The 23,566-nt window shown below is 42.2% G+C and overlaps 1 protein-coding gene across 1 annotated transcript in view; it reads right to left on the bottom strand.

Moving 5' to 3' along the window:
• LOC120862521 overlaps nt 1-23,566 on the bottom strand; it is a 196,948-nt gene that overhangs the window by 56,871 nt on the left and 116,511 nt on the right. Inside the window, exons 27-30 of the mRNA XM_040238532.1 lie at nt 22,286-22,462; nt 15,818-15,935; nt 12,826-12,988; nt 6,477-6,615 (exon numbers count right to left, since the gene is read on the bottom strand). Coding sequence (XP_040094466.1) covers nt 6,477-6,615; nt 12,826-12,988; nt 15,818-15,935; nt 22,286-22,462 — 597 coding nt within the window. The remainder of the gene's footprint in view (nt 1-6,476; nt 6,616-12,825; nt 12,989-15,817; nt 15,936-22,285; nt 22,463-23,566) is intronic.

Here is a 23,566-nt window from a genome sequence, read left to right on the forward strand (position 1 = left end):
CATATTACCCTTTTCACATCCTTGTGAGAATTAACAAAAGATAGTTGCATACAGTTATATTCTGAGACACTGAATAAAAACACTGATTTATCCTGATAGTTCAAGGATGGAAACTAGAGTCGCTCATGCTCAGTGGATATGACCATTTTCTCCTGTTTCTCATATTGTTCACATGCTTTCTCATGATTCTCAATGGGCCCAGCCAAGGAACCTGTGATTCACTCAACACAGTGATGTTTATGTTTCAAGCATCTACTATGTACAGGATACTGTGTCAGGAACTGAGATACAAAGATGCTGCTGCTGCTGCTGCTGCTGCGTCGCCACATTCGTGTCCGACTCTGTGCGACCCCATAGACGGCAGCCCACCAGGCTCCCCCGTCCCTGGGATTCTCCAGGCAAGAACACTAGAGTGGGTTGCCATTTCCTTCTCCAATGCATGAAAGTGAAAAGTGAAGTCGCTCAGTTGTGTCCAACTCTTAGCGACCCCATGGACTGCAGCCTACCAGGCTCCTCTGTCCATGGGATTCTCCAGGCAAGAGTACTGGAGTGGGTTGCCATTTCCTTAGTGCAGACAAAAAATGTTGCCTGCCGTACCAGTTAACAAAGAATGCTGCCTGCCACCAAGCCATCAGCAAATGCAGCTGCCTTCCAATGGTGCACTCTGAGGGGAATTCAGGATAGAAAAAAACAGGATACTGGGTCTAGATAAGATGCATAGCTAAGAAATAATTTTAATGAGTCCAGATTCTTACCTCTTCCCACACATAGAAAAGCACTAAAATCATTAACTTGTGATGTCTGTCTTTTGTGATTAGCAGTAATTCTTTGATGTTTGATCACATGAGTTTTTGTTATTGCTATTGTTCAGCCCAAACTCCTCCATATCCTAGCTCCTTCCTTACTTCTTCAGATTAGATACTTAGCTATCTGACAAATTGTCTCCCAGGCGATAGTCTTCAGTAAGGTTCCAGAATAAAATATTTACAAATTCTAAGCTGTGCCTTTTTCTTTAGTCAGTGGCACTAAAAAGCAGGGTATTCTAATGGAAACATTTCTTTTCGATCCAAAATCAGCACAGAAGCCCAATATCCCAATGAATCTCTCCTTGGTTGACTCCTTCAGTGTCACTGCTGTGCTTCTCTCCTTCCAATCCACACAATTCTCTCTTTCTCTCAGCCTCTGGGCCCAGCTTTGTTCACGTCTTATTGTTTAATCCTTGACTGTATTGCTCATATTTTAAAATTCCATTTTTGTTTATTATGATGTTTTAACATCTTTAAAAACAACAACAAAAAAAACCCTGCTGGCTGGGGAGAGACTGTTCCTTCCTCTGTAGCCAATTCTTAAAGACAACTGAAGGCCTAGCATGCTTTTGATACCCAAACAAACCAGTCTGAGCCACACCTCCTCTGATCTCTGCAACCCAGGAGGCAATATTCCTCTCATTTAATCATCCTAGGGCTAATTAACAGGCAACTAGAGACCAACATGGGCTTCCCTGGTGGCTCAGACAGTAAATAAACTGCTGCAATGTGGGAGACCTGGGTTTGATCCCTGGGTTAGGGAGATTCCCCTGGAGGAGGGCATGGCAACCCACTCCAGTATTCTTACCTGGAGAATTCCAAGGACAGAGGAGCCTGGCAGGCTATAGTCCATGGGGTTGCAAAGAGTTGGACATGACTGAGTGATTAAGAATAGAACAGAGACCAACCCTACAGCCCAAAGCCTGCTGGAATTATTCAAACCAGCAGACCTTAAAATGTTCCCCTGCTCTGCCTTGCCTTTCCAGGCCATGGCCTAAGCACTCTCTTTGCTCCTGACCCATGGCCCTGTGCGACGTGGCATGATGGATGTGTCTAGGAACAGAATATAATTTTATTTCCCTGAGTCTCTCCTGTATCTCCTCCTGTGATTGCACTAGATTGATTATCACATAAAAGAACACAGAACAATGACTTGTTCTTTTATCTTGCTAAGTTTGTGCAGTTTTTAACTAAGGGCCACAAACAACCACTATTATCGGGAGAGTTTTAGAGCCCCGAACACATACTAGGTCTATTAATTTATACATACTTGGAGACTATTACAAAATAACACAGTTCAGATATGACTGCTACTCTAAGTGACAGAATCATAGCATATGATATACTGTCTGGAGAGACCAGAGTCAGTCAGATTCTAGGCATCACCACTGATCAAATCACTGGTTATCCTATTCCCATTTTCTTAATTCTTCAGTTAAGATCACTGTCCTTGGTAGGTCCCACATCCCCTTTATCAACAGAACTGTTTATTAGGAAGCTGAACAAAATAATGCCATGTAAAGAAAGGAGTTTCAAGATGATATCTAACATTTTTAGCACTATATCCTCTTTTTTTTCCTTCCTCTCCATGGACCCCATATTTTGAAAAAAAAAATTTTTTTTTAACCAAATTAAGCATTCTCCTGCTTTCAACTCAAAGCGACATAAGCACCTAGCCTAAGCTCTGAGCTGCAGGAAGAGATAAAGAAATATGATATAAAGGAAAGAACAGGGCTTTGGAGTCTGACAAACTGTGTTAATGTAAGGTCTGTTACAACAAGCATGTGACCCTGGGGCAGTCATGCAACTTCTCTCTATCCCCTCATCTGTAAAGATGGTAATGTAACTGCTTTCTCACAGAGTTGGCACATGGTAGGAGTTCAATCAAAGCAAGTTTCCTCTCCTCCTTATCTTACTCATTCTTATGATTCCAGTTTAAAAAAGAAAGAAATGTGACATTTTCTTTACTGCAAAACTTTTGGACAAATATGTCTTTTTCATCATGCCTAAAATACTTCTAAAATATTTCTAAAATACTGAAAACAGCTTATTGTGATAGCTCTCTCAGACCCTCAGTTGGTAAACCCTGGCCTGCACCTTCTGCTGGGCTAGCTCTAATCAGTGCAGCTTGCCAGCAGCATTCAAGATAGAGGGAAACCCATAGGAATGAAAGGTCAATTTGTTGCTTGTGCCAGTGGTACACCTGCCAACTGCCAGCTCCTAATCAAGTCAGGTCTTCCCAGCAGCCCACTAAAATACAAATATAGATGCCTCACATCCTCCGAATGGTTTTGCCACACTCTCGTTGCCTTACTGTCAACAAGAGTCAAGGGTTTCCTAGAATGCCAGTCATCTTGTGTGTGAGTTACCCATAGTGTGATCCCAGGTAAACTGGCTCCAGCCACAGGGAACAAGGAATTCATGGAGCATGTGCTAGGTTTTTTCCTGGATGCAAGGATATATATAACAAAACAAAACCCAAAAAACAGCTGCAAAGTAGTCCTGAGGAGGCCAGGAAAAAGTCGTGGCTCTTCACTTCTCAGACGCTGGAGACCAGGACGTCATGAGGGCTTCTCTGTATCTCCCAGAAATCCCCAGATAACTCTGAAGCACACTTTAATATCTGTGTGTTCAGAGACACTTAAACTAGATGAGCATAAAAATAAATTGAAAAATGAAGAGAAAATCAACACAAATTCAAGGACTAAAAAATCTGGTGTTTTCTTCAGAGATCCCTTGATGTACTCCTAAATAAGGCTTATGGCAGGAAGTTAAGGCACCTTGGATTTATTTCCTCAAACTCCTCCTTTTTACAGTAATCACACCGAACATCAACAGCACATTCAGATTAGTGGTACTTTTCAAGGCATATGTTTTATTCCTATAGAGTTCCTCTGAGGAACTTTGTTTTTTTCCTTCTTTCTCTCCATTCTTGAATTTCAAAGGAATTCAATCCTTTAAATCAGGGAGTGGCAAACTCTTTCTTAAAGGGTTGGATAGTAAATATTTTCAGCTTCATGAAGTATACGATCTCCACTGCAACTATTCAACTCTGTGGTTGTAATGTGAGAGCAGCCAGAGGTTATCCATAAATGAATAGGCAGGGCTGTGTTCCCAAGAAAAAAAACCCTCCATTTCTGGACACTGAAACTTGAATTCCTCAGAATTTTTATGTGTCACAAAATACTACTCTTGAATTCCCCCCGCCTCAACCACTTAAACACCAGCCTTAGCCCGCAGGCCTTACAAAATCAAGCAGGGGCCTATGATTTCTAACTTAAACAGATGAATTTGATTAAATCACTGTACCACACAAGCATTTATCTTTGGCACAAATGATTAATTCACCAGAAATTAAACATAAACTCAATTCTCAGGCATTTCTTGCATTGGCTAATAAATTTTATAGGTGGTGGACATGCTCAGAGGTGAATGGCAGGCCTTAGGCAATGTGATTCTGACACCATTGGAGGACACACCAATTTGCATCAGGTTCTTGCCTGAGTTTGGCAACAGAGGCAGAGAGAAACTTTTGTGCTTAGAAACATGTATCTTTCTGGCAACCTAAGCTGGTTTGTGCCACAGTGAAGCAGGTGCCAGGTAAAGAGGACTCCATGGGGCCACTATGCTGAGCTATATCCTGCCTTTCCTCCCCTGGTCTATGGAAGTATGCTGCTTTCATTTCAGATGAGAGTTTCTTCTTTTCAAACTCTGAAGAAGGCTTCAGTTTATGTAAGAAAAAGGTTTCCTGGAATAAAAGTCCTATTCACCCAGAGTTGGAGAGCTCTGGGAAGGGCCAGGGAACTTCCTCAAGCTTTCTGTCTCTTTTGGTTATCTAAGGACTTATTGCTCGTAGGTTCAGCACAAAGTGTTAATAAAATCCTCAAGTAGAATGACACTGATCTTTCACTTCTCTTTTTCTCCTGCCTCCTGTCTTCTCTTCAGAGTTTCCCTTTCCATCCATCCTGCTGCTGTCTGGCATCCATCCTAGGTCTCAGGCTTTGGAGTCAAATGCACCTAGGTTCTAATCCTGGTCTGCTGCTTACTAACTGTGTGACTCCAAACTCACACATAACCTAAAGGGCTCTGAAGAAAAAAAGGGCATTTCCTGTAAATGAAGGACTCCTGGTTCCTTCTGAGGTCCTCTGAAAAATATACTGACTATACAATACTGAAACCAGACATAGGACACATGACCCTCCATTCCTGCAGACTGAGTATGCCAGGGCAGAGAAAGCCCCCAAAAGCAGTTCCTAGGGGAAGCAGAGGAGAAGGCAATGGCACCCCACTCCAGTACTCTTGCCTGGAGAATCCCATGGATGGAGGAGCCTGGTAGGCTCTGGTCCATCGGGTCATAAAGAGTCTGACATGACTGAGTGACTTTGCTTTCACTTTTCACTTTCATGCATTGGAGAAGGAAATGGCAACCCACTCCAGTGTTCTTGCCTGGAGAATCCCTGGGACGGTGGAGCCTGGTGGGCTGCCGTCTATGGGGTTGCACAGAGTTGGACACGACTGAAGCGACTTAGCAGCAGCAGCAGCAGCAGAAGCAGCAGGGGAAGCAGAACGGTTTCCCTGGGAGAACAGGAGCAAGATGAACTCCATGGAGCTGGAATTCCAAAAGAATTTCTGGGGTATAGTCCTATTTCTTCAGTCTGTGTAAATTCCCTGCAAATTCTGACTTGAGATTTTCAGAGCCCATAGGGCTAATGAATGGCCACCCTGACAATTAGTCAGATCCTCTATATCCTACCTACTTGACAAAGCTATAGCTCCCAAAGCAAACTGTCAATAAAAAAACCAAACAAACAAAAAACCAAATAGCCTGATTATTTTCGTCCTGCTGAATTTGCATTCTAAATCCAGAGTCCTCTGATGCTAAGAGTAAAGAAAAAGCAGAGAGAGAAAACATTAGGTTAAGTATAAACTCCACATTTCTATTCTCTGTGGACACTCATGCCAAACAGTTGGAAATGATTATAATCCACTGATAAGAGTACTGCCCTCCAAGGTCCCCCTCAGTTCCCCTAAATACTCACACTGGGAATTTATTCAATGAAGTTAATTTTGACAATTTAAGAATAAGCAGGGACTCTCAGGTCTAACCTCTTCCCTTCCCATGTACAACTTATTATTTATACAGGAAACATTGTGATTCTTAATTCAAACTAGTTTTTTGATCAATCATGACTCATTAACCAAACAAACATTCTTTTTTGATGCAGAGTATTTAATACCTACAAGGCTAGAGGTAAATTAAGTTATTTATAAATTTAACTCAGGTAGTCAATTTTGTTGGTTTCAGATGTGCAGTGAAAATTCTGTTCTTCTGAAAGGTAATTAAGGGCTGAAAAAAGTAAAACTTGGTAGGAAGAATAATCTTCAGCAGTATAAAAAATATAATTCCCCATAAAACAGTCTGTTATGCAAATTAACTACATTGGAATCACATTTAACAAAATCAAGAATATTATCTAACAAGAACACAGTCCTCCTGGACAGCCTTTGCAGCAGAACACATTTGGTAGCCGCAGTGCTCGGGATCAGGTTGTGCCCTTGACTATTTTAAGCTCATTATCTAATCATGCCAAGAGTGGCCTCCCTCCGTGAGCACTCAGAAACACCTGCCCCACAGAATTTACTAGACAGGAATAGCCCTCCAGCCCTTACCGGATGAGGTACCTCACTGCAGCATCAAACCGCAGAAACATAACCTCCCTTTGGAGGAGAAGGACTTGGGACACCAGAGTGGGGTCTTGGGGGCTCTGGAGGCTGTCAATCATTTTCTGCAGCTCTTGAAGTTCAGATCCTAGAAGACAGATGACATTTTAAGTCAGATTGAAATACAGGCTATCCCAGCTACCTTGTGAACTATCATTTCACCTCCAAAGCTAACTTTTTACCTAAATCGACTTCTGTTTGTTTGTTTGTGAGTATACTAATTAAATATTTTGCAATATCAGCAAAGTCTTATGTTCCAGAATCCAAGGCCGGATTTATCTTTTCTTCCTTCCTTCCTTCCTTCCTTCCTTCTTCCCTCCCTCAGGAATATAGTAACTTCCATTGCTTTTCAGCAGAATAAGAACATACTGCTGAAAGTAAGTTTCAAAGTATGCAAGGTTATAAACTCTAAATAGATTGAAAAAAGAAATTACAAGGAATGGGAAAGGTATAGGTCTCAGTAAATCTATTCAGTTCAGTTCAGTCGCTCAATTGTGTCTGACTCTTTGTGACCCCATGAATCACAGCATGCCAGGCCTCCCTGTCCATCACCAACTCCCGGAGTTCACTCAGACTCACGTCCATCGAGTCTGTGATGCCATCCAGCCATCTCATCCTCGGTCGTCCCCTTCTCCTCCTGCCCCCAATCCCTCCCAGCATCAGAATCTTTCCCAGTGAGTCAACTCTTTGCATGAGGTGGCCAAAGTACTGGAGTTTCAGCTTTAGCATCAGTCCTTCCAAAGAAATCCCAGGGTTGATCTTCAGAATGGACTGGTTGGATCTCCTTGCAGTCCAAGGGACTCTCAAGAGTCTTCTCCAACACCACACTTCAAAAGCATCAATTCTTCGGCGCTCAGCCTTCTTCACAGTCCAACTCTCACATCCATACATGACCACTGGAAAAACCATAGCCTTGACTAGACGGACCTTAGTTGGCAAAGTAATGTCTCTGCTTTTGAATATACTGTCTAGGTTGGTGATAACTTATCTTCCAAGGAGTAAGCGTCTTTTAATTTCATGGCTGCAGTCACCATCTGCAGTGATTTTGGAGCCCAAAAAAATAAAGTCTGACACTGTGTCTACTGTTTCCCCATCTATTTCCCATGAAGTGATGGGACCAGATGCCATGATCTTCGTTTTCTGAATGTTGAGCTTTAAGCCAACTTTTTCACTCTCCTCTTTCACTTTCATCAAGAGGCTTTTTAGTTCCTCTTCACTTTCTGCCATAAGGATGGTGTCATCTGCCTATCTGAGGTTATTGACATTTCTCCCAGCAATCTTGATTCCAGCTTGTGCTTCTTCCAGTCCAGCGTTTCTCATGATGTACTCTGCATAGAAGTTAAATAAGCAGGGTGACAACATATAGCCTTGACGTACTCCTTTTCCTATTTGGAACCAGTCTGTTGTTCCATGTCCAGTTCTAACTGTTGCTTCCTGACCTGCATACAGATTTCTCAAGAGGCAGGTCAGGTGGTCTTGTATTCCCATCTCTTTCAGAATTTTCCACAGTTTATTGTGATCCACACAGTCAAAGGCTTTGGCATAGTCAATAAAGCAGAAATAGATGTTTTTCTGGAACTCTCTTGCTTTTTCCATGATCCAGGATGTTGGCAATTTGATCTCTGGTTCCTCTGCCTTTTCTAAAACCAGCTTGAACATCAGGGAGTTCACAGTTCACGTATTGCTGAAGCCTGGCTTGGAGAATTTGGGGGCCTGAAATTATTAAAACCAGTGGCCATTTCTTACAGCCCTACCATTCAAATCAACACTGGCAAAGACTCATCCTGTCAATGGCTCATGGATTAAAAAAGACTCAAGACCATCCAAGGAGGCAAAAATACATATACATATATGTATACACAAACATACATCCTTCTAGGAGATTCACATCATTTCAGGAGTAGATGTGAGAGATCCTAAATAGGCTTATTTCTTGGACCCTTATCCTAAAGGATGTATATATGTTTTGGATGGAAATTTAAGCTAGGGACTTTTTACGGTACTCAGTACTGGTTTGAGGAACCTGGCCTGGGTCTAGATGGCTGTACTAGCATCTCTATTATTGGCTCAGGAAATGAGGCACTCAGAATGGGAAAGCACAGAAAAAAAAATCATGGTCCTTAGGGAGCACTGGTCGGGTGGGTGGGTGGGTGGGCCCTGTTTCCAGGTCTACAGAATGTCAGTTGATGTGAAATGCTCATCAGCTCCCTGTGGAGACAGTAATAGTTTTCTACTTGAGAGGACATCCCTGCTATGCAAAGAGAAGCAATGTGGAAACTGATCACCATCTCTGATTGTAGCCCAAGGCAGAAGTGAGATGGGAGACCTATGAAGCATTTCCAAAGTTACGCTGTATAAACAGCTCACCCAGACTTGAGCAGCCTTGTACCCTAACTGGCTTGGTACTGGAACTCTGTCTATGTTTCTGGGATGGAAGGCAGGGGACTGAGAACAGGGAGGCTGTCCACAAGAGCCTGATCAGGGAAGAACCAGGTCTGAGAATGGTTGCCAACATGTGCTTGCAACATGGGATCTTGGCTTTAGAAAAGGATGTGAAGTAGCTCAGTTGTGTCCGACTCTTTGCAACCCCGTGGACTGTAGCCTACCAGGCTCCTTCCTCCATGGGATTCTCTGGGCAAGAATACTGGAGTGGGTTGCCATTTCCTTCTCCAGGGGATTTTCCCACCCAGGGATTGAACCCGGGTCTCCCGCATTGCAGGCAGACGCTTTAACCTCTGAGCCACCAGGGAAGCTCATCCTTAGAAAAGGATGAGCAGTCCAGATTTCATACCCATTGGACATTTTACACATAACAGAAGAATATTTTGGGCGTATTTTTCCAACCACAAAAGAATTGGGGTCAATCATTAGACTTTTTATGAATCCTTTATAAATCTGATGGTCATATCAGGCTGAAAAGAAACTTCCACCAGAAGAGGAGTCACAGCAAATGGTACAAGAACTCAAAGAATTCTGTGGTGGATGGAAGGAGGGGTAGTCAGTGAGCCTTATTTGTTCAAGGTCTAGTGTGCTTGGTCTACAAGCAATACACTCTGTCAGGCTATGCAGTAACCAGGAGAAAAAGTTTGTAATCCCCTGCAATGACAATAAAAAAAAAGAATATAAAGTTGCACATACCCTGTGATTAAAGCTCTGTAAAATGTATTTGAGCAGGGTTAGAAGGAAGTAAAGTAAAATTATTTCACTTGTTAGAATAGTTGGATTATGCATGATTTTTCTCATTATTTCCATTATTGTTTATAAAATTCTTTTTTTTTTTTTAATTTATTTATTTATTTTTAATTTTTACTTTACAATTCTGTATTGGTTTTGGCATAGATTGACATGAATCCACCACAGGTGTACATGCGTTCCCAAACATGAACCCCCCTCCCACCCCCAGTTTATAAAATTCTGTGTGTGCACTTTTACACGGTCACTTCCCAGCAAAACTGTTATGTGCTGGCAGATGGCATTATCATTAAAATATAGGTACAGAGGAGGGCCTACCTTTTCTTAGTTACACACTGATAATACTGCTCATTTGGGACTTTTTCTGTGGAGTCGCACTGCTCAGAGGGAGCAGGGATGGTGGGCATGGGCAGGGAAGGCAGCCTGTCTGTGAGGATGGGGCAGGTGGTTGCATGTGGTCATGGAGGGGGGCGATGGTGGGGGAAGGAGGAGACTCTTCACTAGGATACAAATGAGCCTTTTCTTGTGCCTTTCCACAGGAGGGTTCTATGTGGGAAATCAGAAAGAGAAGAATCACAGTGGCCCAGCCTCCATGTGAATACTCAAAGCCAGTACCTTTTGTTCCTGAAACCCTAAGTTCAGTGTGTAGTGTCTGGGTTTCTTTGGTCTCCTAATCCTTTACAAGGAAATCACAATGTAAACTCCCACATTCTGATTACATCTTCTGCTTCACACTGACTCCAAAGGGAGTTGCTGGCCTTCAGGGAAGGAGAGAATTTGGCAGGGTCCACAGAACTAGTCCACAGTGTCTAAGAGCTGCTTCCTCTGTCAAGTGGGAGGACCACAGCTGAAATTTGAAGTGTTTCTTTAAAAAAAAATTTTTTTTAAGTACATAAGTCTACGTACGTCCTTTTATCTAATCCAAATAATTCTGAAATGGCTAAAGGGAGTTGGGTGGGTATATGAACAGATCCATCTCATCTTTTCACCTTAGTTCTCCTTGCCTCCTCTGGGAAGCAGGCCAGGAACTAAGCAGCCTAGCCTTTAAAAAAGATGATTATCTTACAGTGGAATTTTTTTTAGTTCAGTTTGCTCTTTATCTATTTTCAGCAAAGCAAAGTATGTAAAACTTTGTACATTCTCCCTGGAGCACAAATATTTTTACTGGCAACATGACAACATGTAGGTCTCTAATTGCACACCTCAGAAAGCCTGGACCCCCGGATATTTCAATGGTTTCCAGTTCATAAGCATATAAATAGTAAGAAACCAATTGCCTTCTTGCTCAGTTCTAGGTCCTCAACAATTAGGCCTTATTTCCTACTATCCCTCAGTGTCGCACTGGTGGGTTCATCCTTCTGGACTGGCCACGTGTAGCCTGTTTCCTTTGCCAGCATCCTCTTTTCGTCCTCCTGCAGGACAAGCCCTCCTATTTTTTTCCATTGATTCAAGTGGGGGTAGGTCCCCCCAGATCATCTTCCGTGTGGGCTTCTCCTCTCCCAGCTGCTATAGAACTTCCTACGCAGGGATTTCTGGAAACACAGCTCTGGCTCTTCCTCATCTCCATATAACACCCGTCTGCCCTTCTTGAGGTGGGGGTGGCATTTTTCCTGGCCTATCCTCCTTTCTTCTTTTCCTCAACTAACGTCCAGCTCCATACCCCCCCAACATCCAGCTCTACTGAGAGCATTTTAGTTTATTTTCTGAGTAAACCCCTTTTACAATAGTCCCAAGATTAGCAAAAGGAAAGGAGCTAAGAGTGCTTTGGAACTTCTGTAATTTCTTGATGCTTATTGAAGACTTGCTAGTAGGCCTGCAGTAATTCTGAGCTTTCTCTGCCGGGGAAGCACCAACCCCATTCCTTCATGCTGGCTCTCCTCAGATATAGGCATCAATCTCCCTCCTGGAATAAGTCAGAATCTCCCACAAACACTTCCTTGATGCACTGGCCAGAGAGGAATAGATTCAAATTATATCACATTTGTTTTAAGATCACTTAGGTTTAAATAGGCATGTTGCCTCATTGTTTTAGCTCATCTCACACTTTAAAATCCTTGGCTACTATGTTATAATATATTGATATCAATTAATTAATATTTACATGACCAATGACATAATTTGGATGGGAGTCAAATTATTAAAATAGTAAGATTAGTTTCACTGCTTTTGATAAACCCAGTTTACTAAGCATCTCAGTGTCTTTATCTCATGTATTTATCCGAGAAATTGTGCTAAGTTGGATTAGCAATGGGCAGATAAAACTAAAGCCTCAACTGTTCTTACTAACAGGACTACCAAGTGGGTCTTGTTAGCTACCTAAGGGCTGTCTGCAAGGCTTTGACCTTTCAGGAAGGCCAGGAGGGGAAAGGGAATGAAAGCAAACTAGTATTTAAAGGATACTTGTACATCCTTCTAAACTTTTTACAGATTCTAATCCACAGAACAACCTTCTAAGATAGTTATCATCACCCTTATTCTACAGATGACAACAGAGACCCAGAGAGTAAAGAGCCCAGCTTCTAGTAATCCAAGTGACAGAGGCAGGGCAAAACCCCAGGCCCCACAGTTCTGACTTGGCATACTTTGTGGTTTAGCCAACAAATGTGGAAATCAATCAGTTTGGAGACAGTATATGACGGGACTTTCCCTTTGCCATTTTGTCATTTATGAGGAAATATTTTAGTCATGTCTTTTTGAGTATTCCTGGTGGCTCAGACGATAATGTGTCTACCTGCAATGGGGGAGACCCAGGTTCAGTCCCTGGGTCAGGAAGATCCCCTGGAGAAGGAAACGGCAACACACTCCAGTACTCTTGCCTGGAAAATCCCATGGATGGAGGAGCCTAGTAGGCTACAGTCCATGGCATCACAGAGAGTCAGATGCGACTGAGTGACTTCTCTCTCTCTCTGAGCATTAAGGGCTTCACAGTAATTAATTAGATGGGGGAAATCCTTCCACAGTGTATACTGTATATGTATATCAAATATTACATTGTTCACTCAAATTTTATTCTTCAACTATGCCTCAATAAAGCTTAAAAAAAAAAGCATGTCATGGAATTTCAACTGAATATTGAAGGCAATTTTAATCACCTTTAGTCACTTACCAATACCCTCAGTTCCTCCCCAATCACCTCTCAGGTTAGGACTCAGAGGAAATTCAAACCATGCTGGACAATTTCCAAGTTTAGCAAAACTGAAAAGGTAGGCCACAATGTCATGGAGAGGGGCTATCAGCTGCAGAGTTAGCTTTAAGGCTCTAAAAGCTACCTGTGAGTAAAATCAATACAAAGAAATAAGTTTCAAGAAATTTCTAAGGGGACATAAAAATACATGAGCATTGATTAGGGACAATATATTTAAGAATTTTTAAATAAACATTTTCACATAATAATACATGATAATAGCTACAAGGCAGTATCTGAAAAAATGAACAACAAGCTTTTCATGAACTCGGGTTATACAAGTCTTTTGACAAGGTAACTCCTGCTGGGGAATTAAAACAATGTGTTTCTCTTTCTTTAAAGCCATTGGTGGCCAAAAACACATCAAAATATGATTGTATTGCCAATGATCAACAAATTACAAAGTTCACAAATAAATTCCTAGCAGGGACTCATATTCAGACAACATTGCCCTGAGGGCTGTTATTTCTTCCTACCTGTAAGGAAAACATAACTACTTATCAACATAGTTTAAACACAAGACTAAAAAACAATGGATCTTAAATATCAACATTCAGCAAAGGAAAAGAGAAAAATTACGACTAACTGCAGAAAGTAGCAGTTTTATATTTTTTAAAAGCCCTAAAAAATGCTCATGGTGAATAAATGAAGTAAAGGGTAGTTCTATTTCTAATTTCTTGAGGAATCTCCACACTGTTTTCCATCATGGCTGCATCAATCGTCATTTCTACTAACAGTGCACAAATGTTTCCTTTTCACCACAACTTTACCAACAGTTGTTCTCTTGTCTTTCTTAATAACAGCCATCCTAACAGGTGTAAGGTGATACCTCATCACAGTTTTGATTTGCGTTTCCCTGATGGTTAGTGATGTTGAACACCTTTTCATTTATGTGTTGGTCATTGGTATGTCTCCTTTGGAAAAATGTCTACTCAGGTCCTTTGACCATTTTACAATGAGATTATAGGTTTAAAAAATTTTTGTTTTGTTCTTGCTTTTGCTATTGAGTTATATGAGTTCCTTACATATTTTAGGTATATATAGTTTGCAAATATTTTCTCTCATTATGTAGGTTGTCTTCTCCTTCCATTGATTTGTTCCTTTGCCAGCAGAGGTTTTTTAGTTTGATATTATCTCACTTGTTTATTTTTGTTCTTGTTACCTATGCTTTTGTTGTTGTATCAAAAAAAATCATTGCCAAGACTGGTGTCAAAGAGTCTTTTTCCCGGTTTTCCTCTAAGATTTTATAGTTGTCTTTAATCCACCTGAAGTTAATTTTTGTGATTGGTGTAAGACAGGGATCCAGTTTCTTACTGTTGCATGTAAGATTATCATATATGATCCAGCAAACCCACTTCTGGGGATATATCAAAAGAAATAAATCAATATATTAAGGAGATTATCTGCACTTCCATGTATAATTACTCACAATAGCCAAGATATGGAAACAACCTAAGTGTCCAGTGTATGGATAAATGGATAAAGAAAATGTCACACACACAAGCATACACACACACAGGAATATTATTCAGACGTAAAAAAGAACTGCCATTTACAACAACATGGGTAAACTTGAATGACATTATGCTAACTGAAATAAACCACAGAGAAAGACACACTGTATGATCTCACTCATATGTGGCATCTAAAAATGAAGGTCAAACTTACAGAAAAAGGTGGTTACCAGGGGATGGGGGAAATGGTGCGATGTGGTCAAGAGGTACAAACTTTATTTATAAGATAAATAAGTTCTGAGGATCTAATATACAGCACGGTGACTATAGTTAACAACACTGTATTGTATACTTGAAATTTTGTTAGAGTTGGATAAGCGTTCTCACCTCCAAAAAACAAAAAAAGTAACTATGAAGTGATGAATGTATTAACTGTGGTAATCATTTTATAATATATATCAAATCATCATGCTGTACAATTTAAATATATACAATTTTATTTGTTAATTACACCTCAATAAGTATTAGTTGGGAGAAGGAAATGGCAACCCACTCGAGTATTCTTGCCTAGAGAATCCCGTGGACAGAGGAACCTGATGGGCTGCTGTCCACAGGGTCTCACAGAGTCCGACACGACTGAAGCAACTTAGCAGCAGCAGCAGGAAGTATTTGTTGCTCAGTCATGTCTGACTCTGCAACCCCATGGACTGTTTGTAGCCCGCCAGGCTCCTCTGTCCATGGAATTCTCCAGGCAAGAATACTAGAGTGGCTCGCCATTCCCTTCTCCAGAGGATCTTCCCGACCCAGGGACTGAACCAGGATCTCCTGCATTTCAGGCAGATTCTTTACCATCTGAGCCACCAGGGAAGCCCCACACCTCAAAAAAGTTGAGTGGGGCTGGGGGGTGGGGGGGCGTGGAAAGGGTGACAAACCTAGATTGCTAAACAGGTTTTCACTTCCAAAGAAAAATCAGAATGTTCTCAAATTGCCGTTTTCAACACTGCATTTTATTTAGTTAATAGTTGAATGCATTACGCATTTCTGTATCTATTCTTTTTAATGGTTAACCTTTATCAGTAAATGAGGTACTTAGAGGAACTCTTCAAAAAAGAGAAACCAGCTAATTACTGTGATTAAGTGTGATCTCAACCTCTCTTCAGCTTCAGCACATCAGGGTGGGGTTTTCTTGGAGCTGGGGAGGAAATTAAGGATTAATAAGGAGTCTCAGAAGCTCCATTAGTGTTCAGTAATGACCACGGAGAAGCAGAACTATGAAATAACGAGGCACAAGGGAAATTATAATAAAGCAAGCAAAATATGAGAAGCTGAGAGATTTCAGTTATTAAATGTTCCTGGGGAAAAAACCCAACAAGAGATATTCTCTGAAACTGACATGTTTAACTGTGGGACATAAAAACAGCCAGTTTCCATTCTGGCACACATAAAAAAAAAATACAAACCTTTTCTGGCAGAGTTTTGAACATAACCAGCACTTCAGAAGGATGGGGTATGAACCATAAGTTGAGGAAGACTTTCCCATCAGCAGACAGCAAACGCCGTGGCCGGGGCTGAAAATTCCTGTGGTATGAGAAGAGAGATCCAGTAGTACAGCGTTTGTCTCTCTAAAAGGGGCTCCCGGTGTGAACTATTTATACCTCCGCCCTCCAGCCGCAGCACCAGAGTCCGCATTGCTGTACACACATCGAGTGTCTAAGCTCGAGGGCAGCAGGACTCCTTTTCAAGCAGCTCGCAAGGGGACACAGTTATAAATAACTCACCAGGAGAAGAGCAGTTGGGCTGGTTTTAGCCACAGCTGTGTTGGGAGGAAAGCGTGGGCACAGACGCAGGGAAAGGTGTGATAAGAAAGGAAGCAGAGAGGGCATGAATTAGGTGCTGATGAAGGAGGAAACAGACAGAACAGGCCTGTCTTGAAAGCAGGACTCCATCTTGGGCTGGACTCTGGACTTTGATGTATATGCCCAGTATCTATGGAAATGACATACCAACTGGAAAACCAGACCCCCGGATGGAAGAGCCCCAGGGCTCATACCTAGACTCTTCATCACCTAAAAGAATATGCTAATTATCTGTGTAACCGAATAGAATCATAAATTCTATTATGCTTACTGGGGTATGAGCACAGGCCTATTGATAATTGTCCACTGTTAACTACCTAGGCCTAAGGCATATGAATCACTGGTTATCTTTGACTGTATCTTTCTTTTCCTTCCTTCAGACTAGTTTCAGGGAATTTAGGGAGGTGGGTTTGGGCATGTACACCTAGGGTATATACGGTTTTCACAAAAACTGGTCCGGTCCTTGGCTAAGAGGAGACTCTGCCTTGGTCCCACCAGTGTAATAAACTGCTCTCCACTATCTGCATTGTCCTGCTGAGTGAGTTTGTTTCTCAGAACGCATGGCTACAACACTGACACCATATTGGGGGTGACAATTTTCTCACTTAATTCTTATGACAAACTTGGGACGTTCCTATGCTGTTCGTGGTTCACAGAGGAGAAAACAGAGGCCCTACCAGATGGCTGGATGGCATCACCGACTCAATGGAAATGAGTGTGAGTAAACTCCTGGAGTTGGTGACGGACAGGGAGGCCTGGCATGCTGCAGTCCATGGGGTCGCAAAAAGTTGGACACGATGGAGCGACTGTACTGACTGACTGACCAGGTTACAAAGATCTTGCCTAACCAACTCATAAGAGAAGAAGTTGAGATTTAAGCACAGATTTGTCTAGTTCCAGAATTCAGGCTCTGGGGACCAGCTTCTGTTTTCCTTCCTTCCCCACCAGATTCTTGTCAAGTTCTCCAGACTCTGGCCCTCTTTTCCCTCCTCCTTCCTATATTGTGCTAAGTCGCTTCAGTTGTGTCAGACTCTTTGAGACCCCATGGACTGTAACCTGCCAGGCTCCAGTGTCCATGGGATTCTCCAGGCAAGAATGCTGGAGTGGGTTGCCATGCCCTCTTCCAGGGGATCTTCCTGACCCAGGGATCAAACCCACATCTCTTGTCTCCTGCATTGGTAAGAGGGTTCTTTACCACTAGCTGCCACCTGGGAAGCCCCTCTTCAAATATTGGGTTGGCCAAAAAGTTGGTTCAGGTTTCCCCATTAGATGTTACAAAAACTTAAATGAAGTTTTTGGCCAACTCAATACTTTATCATTTCTTAGGCACCAGTATAGCAGGTTTTTTGTTATAAACATAATTCATTTATGTCTGGTTTAAGGATTCACACAGCCCAGTTACCCACTACCTGGCCTGGGGTATAGAACATGGCCAGTTCCTTGGAAGCCCCTTCCCAGTTCCTTAGTCCCAACTTGCTCCACCTTGGCTGGCAGTGCCTCAGACCACCTCAGTCAAAAAAGGCAAGAACTGAACTCCTCACCCCCGCCCCCACCCCGATCCTGGGCTTCGTCCTGTGTTAAGAGAACCATAACCTCCAAGTCCTCAAAACCAGAACCCAGGGTTTTTAGATGCTTCCTTCTTTACCCCTCAGGTCCTACTGACCCCATAGCTCTCTTGTGTGCAGTTTCCATTCACACTCCATTGTCTATAGCAAGGACTCTCAATGGGAGGGTTTCACCTTCTAGAGAGCATTTTGGAAATCACTGGGGCAGTTTTTGATTGTCATTATTTCTGGTCCTTAGAAGAGATTCAGATGACCCATTTCATTTCCTAAAATAAAATATAATTCATTTTAACTGAGGTCTAATGTTTTCCATATCAAACATTCTGAATATGAAACTTAAAATTTTTAAAACTCTACTTGGGTTAGTCTCAAGCCTCAGGATTTTAACCAGGTAATTTGAAGTTCAGAAACAAAGTATGGTCATGTTAGCTTGGAGAACTTCTCTTATTTCAGCCACCAAAAAGTCAGACTATCCGGTCCTGGAGCAGATCAAAACCAGCTTAATCTTGTCCTATCTCTGTTATATGTTCAAACGTGCTCCAAAGAAACACTACAATCAACAATGAGCACAGCCGATCATGTGAACTACACTCCCACCAGCACCTTCAATTTTTTACTTCTTCGTGCTTACAGCCCATCTATCTAGCAAAACCCCAACTCTGGATCCCTCTAGCTAGCCTGCTTTCTGCTTCTAGTCGCATGTTGCTGAGCACAGCTGGAGGAAATCACACTGTTAATTTTATTGATGCAACAAATAAATGGTTTCCAGTCTGAGCTGTGTCACGCCAGGAAAAACTGGTTTTCTTTCCCTTGATCAGCTCTCATGTCCATTTCCATTTTTCAGTAACTCCAAATCTTCCTTAAGCCTCATACCAGATTCCTAGCAGCAGATGATGACATGGTCTATTATTTCATAATTGAATCAAAGGGGCTGGACCTGCCTCCACTTCCTGAGGGCTCATTTCCCCCTCCCCATCCTCTCTTTCAAACCAAGGTCCAAGGCAGAAGTACACACCCAGGGTATGGAGTGAAGATAGGCTCTGCCCTCAAGGATCTTACATTCCAGAGGCAGCTAGACTTGAAGCATGATGCTGTGATGGATGTGGAGGAATGGAAGTATGTGAAAGTGGAGAACATCTAGAATAAGAAGAGTCTGAGCCCTGTTGGGAGACCAAGGGAAGAAATTCATAGCTGGTGCCTTTGAGCTGTGATTCATTATCTCCCCCTCCACATCTCTCCTCTTAATGGCATGACCATTCTTCCCCCCACATTAAAAAAATGTGATAAAACATTCATTAAATTTACTATTTAAACTGTTTTTAAGTGCACATTTCAGTGGCATTAAGTACATTTACACTGTTGGGCAACCTGCCACCATTTATCTCCAGAAAAAAAATTTTTTCCATCTTCCAAAACTGAAATTCTGTACCCATTAAACAACAGCAAGACTACCATTTTTTTATTCACAAGCCAGAGACTCTGGGTAACATCCTAGATTCCTCTTCCTTCTCCTCACTCAGTTCTGCATTAAATCTAGCACCTAGCTGATTTAACTTCCCTAAACATCTCCTGTCTGCACAGTTTCAGTAGGTTCCTAAATGGTCACCAACAATCATCTTGCTCCCCTTCTCCCTGTTTGAAAGTGAAAGTGTTAGTTACTCAGTCATGTTCGATTCTTTGCGAGCCCATGGGCTGTAGCCCACCAGGCTCCACTGTCCACGGAATTCTCCAAGCAAGAATACTGCAGTGGGTTGCCATTTCCATCTCCAGGGGATCTTCCTGACCCAGGGATTGAACCTAGGTCTCCTGCATTGCAGGCAGATGCTTTACCGTCTGAGCTACCAAGGAAGCCTGTTTGTTGAAGGACAAAGAGCAGACTTCTGGATCTTGCCCATTTCACTATCCATTCTGCTTCCCCAACTCATTCTCATATACCCTGGAACAGGAGCCACTGGGAGGTCCACATGGCTGTCTCATATCATGAGATATGCTGTCTCATATCTATGTGAGTCTCCCAGCTTGAACTGAAATTCTTTCCTTGTCCACCTAAAACACTAGTCTTTTCAAGACCCAGGTTTATTGTACCCCCTTCCCTGAAGCCCACCTAGTTCTTCATCCCCACCTCCCTGATCCTTGAGATAATACTGAATACTGCCTGGTGCGTTCTTTCATTATACTTCAATTTTATTCTTTATCACAATGTTTGGTCATTGTCTATTTCCCCTTGCCTGAAGGGCAAGAACCATGTTTAATTCATTGCTATACAGTTCTTGGCACCAAGGCTACCATGTACCATTGTTCAGTTTGTGTCCTGAGGCAACCAGCAGTAGCTAAAATCCAGCCTATACTTGACTTGCCAAACTGTGGACCCTGGCATGGGACTACCCTTGCCCAGAGGAAACAGCACTTTCTTATTCATAAAGCAGCCGTGTGGGAGAGTGGTGGATCTGCCTGTCACACAGTAAGGGCTTGAGTATTAGTGTCCTCTCTCTTTGTTCCTTCTTTAATCACCCATCAGCCAACACCACTACTCCTTGCTCCTGGGAGTATGGCCACACGTCAGCCTAGTTGAGACTCCAGTCTCCTCTAGAGCCATGAAGGGCACAGAGCCCTCAAGGGGCATCCTTCTTTGCAAGAGAGCAACCCCTGGCCCCTCTTCTATTTAGGTTCTGGTTCAGGGGCAGGGTGTCTCTGCTAAAACTAAACAGTATGTTTCAGCCCTTTAAGGATTAAGTAGCATCTTAGAATTTTAAACCTATGGAATATATGGGACTCTTCTAGTCAAGGAGATGGCAAACACAAGCAGGGAGGCCTCCTTTCTCCCTTTCCTTGACCATGGTCATCGCCAATCAATCACAACAATCTCATAAGCTTGGGGTGTCTTAGAATCCTTAGCAGGACACTAATACATTGTGGGAATCTACATTTAAAATAAAATATTTCTTATTCCTAATATAACCCAACTTCTTATTTTAGGAATAAGGCAAGGACTTCTACCCATGATCCTCATTCCTCAACTCTGTCCCTTCATCTTTAGCTAACCTTGACCAGAGTCAATGACATATTTACCTTTGCAACTCCAGGATACATAGCAAAGTGCTTGATACTAAGTAAGCACTGAACAAACAATGGTTGAATAATCCATGAATGATAAGGGAGCAAAAGAGTTGTCTGATACAAGTGGTCTTTCAATTCCCTTCTATCTTTCTGTTCTGTGGTCATATTTATTAAGTATTACCCTTCAGTTCAGTCGCTCAGTCGTGTCCGACTCTTTGTGACCCCATGAATCACAGCACGCCAGGCCTCCCTGTCCATCACCATCTCGTGGAGTTCACTCAGACTCACGTCCATCGAGTCGGTGATGCCATCCTGCCATCTCATCCTCTGTCATCCCCTTTTCCTCCTGCCCCCAATCCCTCCCAGCATCAGAGTCTTTCCCAGTGAGTCAACTCTTCACGTCAGGTGGCCAAAGTACTGGAATTTCAGCTTTAGCATCATTCCTTCCAAAGAAATCCCAGGGCTGATCTCTTTCAGAATGGACTGGTTGGATCTCCTTGCAGTCCAAGGGACTCTCAAGAGTCTTCTCCAACACCACAGTTCAAAAGCATCAATTCTTCGGCGCTCAGCTTTCTTCACAGTCCAACTCTCACATCCATACATGACCACTGGAAAAACCATAGCCTTGACTAGATGGACCTTTGTTGGCAAAGTAATATCTCTGCTTTTGAATATGCTATCTAGGTTGGTCATAACTTTCCTTCTAAGGAGTAAGCGTCTTTTAATTTCATGGCTGCAGTCACCATCTGCAGTGATTTTGGAGCCCCAGAAAATAAAGTCTGACAGTGTGTCTACTGTTTCCCCATCCATTTCTCATGAAGTGATGGGACCGGATGCCATGATCTTCGTTTTCTGAATGTTGAGCTTTAAGCCAACTTTTTCACTCTCCATTTTCACTTTCATCAAGAGGCTTTTTAGCTCCTCTTCACTTTCTGCCATAAGGGTGGTGTCATCTGCATACCTGAGGAGATTGATATTTCTCCCTTACTCAGCACTAAATTCTGTGCCATGCCATAAGGGAAAGAGTAAGGAGGGAGGCAACTTTACCTTATAGGGTGTTTCTGCTCACTCTTTTTAATACGCTGTCTAGGTTGGTCATAGCTTTTCCTCTGAGTAAAATATTAAAGCCACAACAGTTCTATATTATGTCTACTTATTTGCTCGCTTATTTTAGATTATGGCTTATATAAAAGGGTGTGACTGATGAAAATTTCTGGGTACTCCAGGGCAAAACAAAACTTCATAGATTGAAAAAGCAGTCATACAGCCCATAAACAAAGAACTCCTTCTATATTCAAATACAAAGATACTCTTATTCTTAGAGTATAAACTCTTTCTTTTGCCCTTCTGGACAGAAGATCAAGGTTAAATACCAAACTTAATAAATCTCTCCCCTGGGAGAAGTGGGGAGGGAATGGGGGAATAACCAGCTCGAAAGAAAATTCCACACCTGGGGTCATTCTTGAGGCCATCATTGGAGTTCCTCAACTCCTTCTTTTCTTGCCGTTGTCCCACCATGAAAAAAGTATCTCTGATGGTAGGGAAATCGTCCAGTAGGGCTCTCAGGCTGTTACAGTATGCTATGATCTGCCCCCGGAGAGCATAGTGAGACATATGGCGGTTGAACCTGAAAAGTCAGAAGAAGAGATAATGTGCAGAGGTGAATTCAAGTTGGTCAATCTCTCACAGAAGTTCGAGGATCTAAGTCCCTGGAGACTTTTCAAAGAGAATAGAGGACTTCTGTCAAGAAGAAACTTCTGACTTGGTCAGATTGCTATTGCCTGAACACAAAGGCATGAACCTCTTCCAAATGCCTCTTATCTGTCATTTCTGATGCTGCTTCCTCTGTGTGTCAGAGGACAGTTCAATTTGCTTTCATCCCAGAAACATTACTATGAAAAAGATAGTGGAGGTGATAGAATTCCAGCTGAGCTATTTCAAATTCTAAAAGATGATGCTGTTAAAATGCTGCACTCAATATGACAGCAAATTTGGAAAACTCAGCAGTGGCCACAGGACTGGAAAAGGTTAGTTTTCATTCCAATCCCAAAGAAGGGCAATGCCAAAGAATGTTCAGACTACCGCACAATTACACTCATTTCACATGCTAGCAAAATAATGCTCAAAATCCTTCAAGCTAGGCTTCAACATTATGTGAACCAAGAACTTCCAGATGTACAAGCTGAATTTAGAAAACGCAGAGGAACCAGAGGTCAACTTGTCAACATTCACTGGATCATAGAAAAAGCAAGGGGATTCCAGAAAGACAGTTACTTCAGATTCATTGACTATATATTCTAAAGCCTTTGACTATGTGGATCACAACAAACTGTGGAAAATTCTTAAAGAGATGGGAATACCAAACTACCTTACCTGCCTCCTGAGAAACCTGTATGCAGGTCAAGAAGCAACAGTTAGAACTAGAAATGGAACAACAAACTGTCTCAAAACTGGGAAAGGAGTATTTCAAGGCTGTACATTGTCACCCTGCTTATTTAACTCATGTGCAGAGTACATCATGCAAAATGCCAGGTTGAATGAAGCTCAAGCTGTAATCAAGATTGCTGGGAAAAATATCAATAACCTCAGATATGTAGATGATACCACCTTAATGGCAGAAAGCAAAGAGGAACTAAAGAGCCTCTTGATGAAAGTGAAAGAGGAGAGTGAAAAAGCTGGCTTAAAGCTCAACATTCAAAAAACTAAGATCATGGCATCTGATCCCATCACT

This window comes from Oryx dammah, unplaced genomic scaffold (assembly GCF_014754425.2).
Source record: "Oryx dammah isolate SB20612 unplaced genomic scaffold, SCBI_Odam_1.1 HiC_scaffold_4, whole genome shotgun sequence".
Classification (NCBI taxonomy): Eukaryota; Metazoa; Chordata; class Mammalia; order Artiodactyla; family Bovidae; genus Oryx; species Oryx dammah.